An 8,280-nucleotide genomic window follows, 5' to 3' on the forward strand; every position below is an offset into this window, starting at 1 on the left:
TTGTTGTGCTGTGTGTGCTCGTAGATGTGTTGGTGCTGGTTGGTGCGCTCGCAGATGCGTTGGTGCTGGTTGGTGTGCTGTGTGTGCTCGTAGATGTGTTGGTGCTGGTTGGTGCGCTCGTAGATGTGTTGGTGCTGGTTGGTGGGCTCGCAGATGTGTTGGTGGTGGTTGGTGCGCTCGCAGATGTGTTGGTGCTGGTTGGTGCGTTCGTAGATGTGTGGGTGCTGGTTGGTGCGCTCGCAGATGTGTTGGTGCTGGTTGGTGCGCTCGTAGATGTGTTGGTGCTGGTTGGTGCGCTCGCAGATGTGTTGGTGCTGGTTGGTGCGCTCGCAGATGTGTTGGTGCTGGTTGGTGCGCTCGCAGATGTGTTGGTGCTGGTTGGTGTGCTCGTAGATGTGTCGGTGCTGGTGACTGAATTTGCAGTCATGTCAGAGGTTGGAGAAGTGGTGGATTCTCCAGTGGTGGTGACATCTGTGGTAGTTATTCCTACAGTCAAACAGAAACATAAATAAAAAATAAAAAATCAGCTCATCACTTCTCTCCTGGGCACATCTCCCTAAAATGTTATATATAATCACAATCATAACACAAAGATTCATTTAAAAAGTAACAACACCCCCTGAGAATCTTGTTCTGGCTGACCTCCAGTCGGTTTAACTCCTGCCCTGGCTACAGCGATGTATAGATACACTGGGTGTATGTACAGAGCACATCTCTGACCAACTCATCCATACTCATCAATGATGTTGGGTGTGATCTGAGGTGAAACAGGCTTCAAACATTTAACCAGAGGGGGCAGCAAAATACATCTTTTCAGTGTGGTTTTAAGTTACTCTTTAAGTTAGTTACATATGTGTAAGATTAGAACATTTCTGATTTGGCAATGTGGCAGGCAGCAATATGGACCAAACACTGAGATAAATACTCTGTACTGACAACAACACATAACTGCACCAATTTTCAACATGACTGTTTCATTTTTGTACAGAAACAAAAAAACAACTTGAGGATAAATGTAAAAAAAAAAAACAAACAAACCTGTGGCTTTAAACCAGCATGCTCTGATTTTTTTTTGGCCCCACAGGAGAAACGTAACACTGACATATTATCATCTTATAAAGTTGATATGGTGAACATGTATCTTTAAATCATCAAGCAGACACAGCACCATTAACATTCAATGAAAGTGAAGATCATCTACTGTATACAGCAAGCCTGTTGTGTGAGATTTGTGTGACGTCTGGCACAAAGAGCAAAAGGCAGTGGAGGATTATTATCAAATTAAATATTACTGAGCTTTTCTGAAATTGTGTTTGCTTTGCTACTTCATATTTCAGCATTTTCCAGTAGGGTTTTCACATGGGTGCACCAACATTTTGTAAGTAGAACTGGGTATGCAAATAAAATCCTTTTACCTATTTTTAGTCATTTGACTCTCCTCAAAATGCTACTTTTGTGAAAGATTAGAAGCACTATCAACTCAGTAAACACTTTTTAAAAACTTACTGCATGGCTTTATCTTGATCTAGAGGAGTTTATCAAGATGCGTTAGCCACCAACTTTATTTTACCAAAAGGAACAAACTGCCTCTTATTTGTTCAGTGTGCTGTTGTGAGGCCTGTTCCCAATTAGCCAGCTCCCGCTCTCTGCTTGGTGTTTATGGGGTAAAAAGAGGAAGCCAGAGAGCAGTCTGGGGAGCGCTATGAACAGTAGGAGGCCTTTCATAATGGTTTAGCCTCTTTACATCAGCTCCTCCCTGATATGCATCCAATGATTACATTCAAAGCCCCTTTTCAGCAAACGCAGAGAGAGAACACATACTTGGCAGATTGGGAGACACCTTACACAAACAGTCCACCACCTAGTAAGTCATTTAAAAGCACAAGGAACTGGTGCAAAAACCAAGACTATTATCAGATCCTCAGCATGATTTGATTATCGTCTGTGTGTACAAGGCCTAATGTCTTTGTCACTTAGCAACCAAGACATATTTAGAGATATAAACGTATAGTCACAGGCTCCACACACCCTGTGACAACAAACTTTTATTGCTATGATGTACTTGATGTGCACACACACACGCCCATACCCCCCTTTAAAAATTATGTATTAGAGGAATAAAATAGGCCATGAAGCAGTCATCAATGGTAGATAAACACAGCTGATGTTTTTAATGGTCATAAAATAAAGGAGTGTCAGAGCTAAGCAAGGCTGGACCTAAATGTGACACAGCATAACATGAGATCATTGCTGTAAAACACACATGTATCATTTTGTATCACATCTTGTCTAGTTTAAGACTTAAGGGCAACTGACTAATCTTACTGGCTGACCAGAGATCAAGATTAATGAAAAACCTCTTAAATCAGTTCTGGCCAACCCTGTCTTGATTATTCCTGTGTTATATTTTTCAGTGTATCATTTGCAAGGACTTGTGTCAACTGAGCTGAAGGTTAAGCATTTCACTGTTCACCCTGCATACCTTAAATTCTGCTAAAGTCTCACAGGTTTTATCTGCTTGTATCAAAAATCAGCACATTTTAGCTGTTTTTTTCAGATTCCCATTGCTTCATTGAAACATTCTGCAGCCAGTTTCAGTTTACTCTCCATCCTGTAGATCAGTCAGGTGTTTGTGACCTGGCCCACTACAGTAGCTGGGTGCCAGTAAGAACAGATACGGTTCAATCAACACACACAATCAATCAACACTTGGGGAGCTATTAAAAAGTAAAACACTATCATTAACTCTGCTGGTATGGACTCATTAATGCAGTCAGAGCCTCATCAGTTGTGTGTGTGTGTGTGTGTGTGTGTGTGTGTGTGTCACTGTTGTGTCAAGGCACCATAATGTCTTTCATCTCCACATAATGTACCTCTGTGTCTTGACTAATGACACAGATCATCTAATCAGGATGGAGGCCTTTGTTAATTAAACACTGAGGAAATCATAACATTTTGAACAAAGTGTTCAAAAGAGGGCATCATAAATAAAAAAAAGTACCTGTATCTACTCAAATTAGCAACAGTAATTATCAAAGTCATCAGCCCTGTGAGAAAGTCTAGATTTTCCCCCTTCAGTTTGTGTTTCCTATTTCCATGCTAAGATGCAAAAACAGGACGCTGAACTATCGGATGGATTACTTTGTGTAGAAAATGTTAAATCAGGATGTTGGTAAATCAATCTCACTGACCTAGCTAACATTTGATTGACAGCCCATTGTTCAAAAAGGGCTTTTGTTAAAAAAAAATTGGATAGCTAGATAATTCAATTTGATATTTACATCCAAACATTATTACAGTTTGAACATTTTAAAATCTAGAGGTAAACTTGCAGCACTGACAGGTTGTGAAATCCAAAAGGCACCTATCAGTAAACTACTGCCAGTAGAGCACAAAGGGGAAGATTAGGACTACTGTTTGGAGAAATTACACAATCAGTCAATATATACAGTATCACCTGTAAATAGAAACCAAATATGAGATGGGTTTTTGTGTGTGATGGCATTTATAACATTGCCTGCACTGTTGTGATTCATCTGCAGTACACGCAAGATCTGATATGAGCATTACAATGCCATTTACAATTCCACTAAAATAAAGGCTGTTTTTTTCCAAGCAGCCTTCACATGAAATGATTATGATCCGATGTTTATAATGGAAAGGTGCAGAAGCTGAGCCCTTGAAAATGTCATACCGAGCAAAGTCTCTTGATATGTTGAGGTATTTCTGATATCTACAAATCATAAATAATACAGATATTTAAAGTATGTCATGGTCTCATCAAAAAAGCCTAGAGTCTATTTATGGACAAATCTGAATGTGTGTGGCTCAACATGAAACACTGTGGTTCTCCTTCCATTTTCCATTGTGATGTTTGCTTCCACCTAAAAAGTTCTGCTTCTCTATTCTAAATTTTGTGAAAATGTCAGCTGTCACTGAAGTACAAAGACTTAATTGTGAGCACATTTCAAAGAGCATCTATGACACCACAGACAAATACTGATACAGTAACAGCTGGAACAATGTGTTTAAACTAGACCAGAGCATTTTTTTTATCTACAATACATGTTAGCAGCCCAATGCCTTTGTTTTATGACCTTAAAAGAACTGTTAGTGCAGCTTTTAGGGCTCTGGTGATTGTGGTGTTACTCGTGAGGATGAAAAGATTTATAAATCCATGCAAGACAATGTAAACAGGCAGCCAGTTAGTGTAATATAGTTTAAACACCGGAGTAATTAAGTGCACACTCTGCACTGCACTTCTATAACAGTGCCTTGTCTGGACAGATTTACCTACAGCCAGATAATCCCCTGCAGACACAAAAGGGTTGACTGGGTCAGGGTGACTAGTGGGTCTAAGGTTGGCCTGCAAACACACACTCAGGAGGATGTGGATTAAGAAGGTCCGGCTTTAGTCAAGGGAGCTGGTCATTTTCTCTGACTTTAGTAGCAATGCTCAAGACAAACTATGAAGCCACTTAAAAACTCTCCACTTCTCTCTTTATCTTTTTTGTCGAGGGCAAAATCAAACAGTGCAGTGTGGTATCTCTTGCTTCCTTTCAAAGCTTCACCTCACTTCAAATTACTGACAGTAATGGGAACACAGAGCTAGACATTAGCATTGATGTTCATATTTCAGCTCAGCCCCGTTCTTTCAGGGGCTTTCTATTCATGCGACACAATAGCACTCCTGTGAAGTACCAGCTCATGAAGGAACTGTCAGTTCCAATTCCCCAAACACCCATTCTCAACTTTCTGTCCACAATGCCACTCCCTGAGAATAAATCCTTGTCTCTAGTGATGACACATCTCGGGGTGAGGCATACTAATACCAAGAAGGAATCCTGAGCAGGTCCGGAGAGCTAGAGAGAAAGAATCTCTACATTTCTCAACGTTGCCATCAAATCTTTCCAGTCTACTATTCAGGAAGCAGCACTCTGATGAGGTGAACCTGATTAAAGAACATGCCCAGAGCAGGAGATGAGCTGCCAGGTTGTGAACCAACAATCAGGAAGAGCCTGAGGCCAAAATGCAGGATCTGAGCAGGAGACAGAATAATCATATGAAGAGCTGACCTATAATCGTGTATTAGCTAATTAAAACCTCAAAAATAGAGTTTCCCGTTAGTCAAAGACCAGAGGTTATTTGATCTAATAACTCAAGAACAAAGTTGTGTATCACTAACAGGTGAGTGACAGTGTATCATTGACAGTGGTGACTGAGCAGAATTAAGGGTCCAGCTCTTTGTGCTGCAAAAACGTTTGCTCTCTTCCATCTGGACTGTCACAAAAACTTGGCTAGGATTGTTGTTCTTCCTACTGCTGAAGAAACAGACTTCATGCCTAACACACACATGTTCCAACCAGTCCAACACACACACACATAGACAAAGTCTCTGCACAAGGAGGGAGGCCGCAGTTATTTCACAGTTACTACCGTAAGACTTTTATAATACACAGAGTAGCATGGCAGACAAAAATAAAAGAAGCTGATCCTGATATCTTCTACATCATACTATGTCATACATATGGTTCCTCTCTCATCAGACAGTCTCCAATTTAAGTGGCACCCTCCACAGCAGGAGGAACACAGAAACAAGCTGTCGGTATCTGAGCAAACAGGGCTCTTATACTGTGACTCGGAGGTAACAGATGGCTCCCTGGAGCATGAGCGGGGCCTCTGCACATATCATATCCAATTAAAGCTCCGCCAGCACATGCTTTCCAATTACAGAGTAAGATTTACTGCCACTGAGCAGGTCTAATCCAACAGGATGCAGCAGGGGCCGAGCAACAGAGGCAGAAAGAAGGCCAGAGAAAACGAGAAAACAGCAGCAAATGTGCATGAAAACAACATAGTACATACAGTACCAGCAATTGGGAGGGCAACAAATGAGGAAGCTGAAGATCGATTATTAATATTAAACAGAAGCAAGCACTGACTGATAAACAATGTGACACTTCATGGACTTCTTCAAATTGATAACACTGAAAAATCTCTAAAAGTGGGCGTTGTTAATGTGTGTGCGTGCAAGAGTCTGGCGCTCGAGTAACTTTTCAAGCAACAATGCCAGTCTCTCTATGTGATGATTATCTAGTTAGGATTTAGACTGTCAATCACACAAATGTAGTAAACTGAAGACATTACCATGGCCTCTGAGAAACTGAGACTCATTAGTCAGATCAACTGATATTAAAAATAGCTGTTAGTTGCAGCTCAGTCTTTTCACACTGCTACAACTGTTCGTTAACTCCGGAGCAGATTTTGCATGCTCTGGTAATGCCCTCACAGTGACTAGCCAGCAAAGCATGACACATGTGGAGGAGAAGCAGAAGCAGAGGGAAGAGAGAGAGTCAGGCATTTAACGTGGTCTGTTCCCTGAAGATTTCTTACGGAGAGCACAAGAAAATGTGGCGCCAGACTCAGAGGAGGAGGACCACGACCCTCAGGAGGCCTTTTTATCTGGACTTTACTGCTACTTCAGACACATGCTGTCAAGCCCCAAACATCCATCACATCCCAGTCTTCCTCTCGTTCCCTTTACCTCTGTGTTTCTGTACAAGTGAGACACATGGCAGAAAGTGAAAAACACAACGGAGGCTCCAGCACATGACTGTGACTGACTCTCAGTCTTCATATGGAAACCTTTAAACAAAGAGATGCACTTCAGCACTGTCCAAAATAATCCAGAGGGTGACTAATAGATTTAACTGCAGCTACAGTGGAAAGTTCATCAAACCTCCTCTGATGGCTTCACTGCACTGCTGAGGGGGGTCTGCTTATGCACCCACAGAGTAAACTGTGTGCGTGGAGCGTGCTGCACTTCAGTTAGCCGGCTGTTGGTTTTTTTTGACCAGTGCCTCCTCACTGGCATCTGTCCACCCCAAGAGAGCACTGAGTCACACTGAAGGAGCTGTGAGTCAGGGTTTAAGACTATCTGGGAAAACCCCCCATGGAAAAAACATTTTACAAAGAAGGAAAAAGTTACAGGAATCAGCTGTCTCTTTTAACTAAAACAAAGGCTAAACACATTACAGAACAATATGTTTTTATGATTTACTAATTCAGTCATTGATAGGTTTATCTGTTGATTTCTTTGTGGAAAAGCTTTTACTTTATCTGCTTTCCATAAAAATGTATCAGTGGTTTATTCATATTATTAACCCTTTCATAAGACATCAAGTACAAAATAATAAATAATAAACATCCAGATAATAAGCATATGGTAAACGGAGGTTTATGTCAGTGAAGAAAATCTCTTATCTGCAAGAAACAATACTGAAAATTATTAGTTATAATCAGCTAAACTGAATATGTTTAAGTCACAAGACATGATTTAAGACAGAACCAAAGATTTACAAAAGAGGGGAAAGAGAAGAAGAGTCTGAATATATATCTTATACATGTACAAAATAAAGCCACTCATGTGATATTGCATTTAAAAATGTTTATGTAGCCAATATGTGTGTGTTTGGAGGTTAAACTATCCAACAGTAGCTTCTATATGGTAACAACTTCCACCACGACTATTTACAGGACATCAGAAATGTTACTAACAGGATACATGTAAGAAAAAAATCAACAGGCTATTAATATTTAATTAGTCATATAATAATGTAATTCTCACAAAGGCATTTTTTACTTTTCGTACTGAGAACATTTTGCTGGTAAGTAAAAGTATTAATCAATATTTTTGACTGCAGGACGTTTACAATGAAGTATTACTTTTCTTTGACTTTAAAGGAGGCCAACATTTAATGCAAACGTGGGACAATCTGAGTTGACAGTAGGTAGGAAAAACTCATTTTATACGAATTTTCAGTGTTCAAATCATTTTCCAAATTAAAGGTGTAGATAGAAATGAAACAATTTCGCAGTTTATCAGACTGGGAGGAGGAAACTTCACTCACCGTTGTGGAGAGCTGCTAGGAGAAACACGACGGGCAAGTAGTTGAGAGACATGATTGAACTTTGTGCCACGGTTCTTCTGTGTAGGACCGGCCTGTCCTGATGCCCTGTACGTGTCTCAGCGGTGTAACGGAGCGTGCTGAACCCTCTCCTCACTGCTGCCTGCTACAGGTGGTTTACATTGAGTATCGCAGCCTCTGCCGGACTTAAAAGCGTTTATCTCTCCTCTGATTGGATCGTTTCTCCTGTCACTCATCGTTGCCGCGCTGCATGGCTCTGCCTCCACCTTTTCTCTGACCTTATACTCGTTGTCAGCAGCACCAAGGGAACCACAGTACAGAAACGGTCTGTTAGCTAATGGTTTACATAAAT

At 40.8% G+C, this 8,280-nt stretch overlaps 1 protein-coding gene across 1 annotated transcript in view; it reads right to left on the reverse strand.

Moving 5' to 3' along the window:
- LOC109963142 (flocculation protein FLO11) overlaps positions 1-8,280 on the reverse strand; it is a 16,813-nt gene extending 8,533 nt beyond the window's left edge. Inside the window, exons 1-2 of the mRNA XM_020605448.1 lie at positions 7,911-8,280; positions 12-486 (exon numbers count right to left, since the gene is read on the reverse strand). Of these exons, the coding sequence (XP_020461104.1) occupies positions 12-486; positions 7,911-7,962 (527 nt within the window). The 5' untranslated portion in view covers positions 7,963-8,280. The remainder of the gene's footprint in view (positions 1-11; positions 487-7,910) is intronic.

The sequence above is a fragment of the Monopterus albus genome, unplaced genomic scaffold, assembly GCF_001952655.1.
Source record: "Monopterus albus unplaced genomic scaffold, M_albus_1.0 scaffold70.1, whole genome shotgun sequence".
Taxonomy (NCBI): domain Eukaryota; kingdom Metazoa; phylum Chordata; class Actinopteri; order Synbranchiformes; family Synbranchidae; genus Monopterus; species Monopterus albus.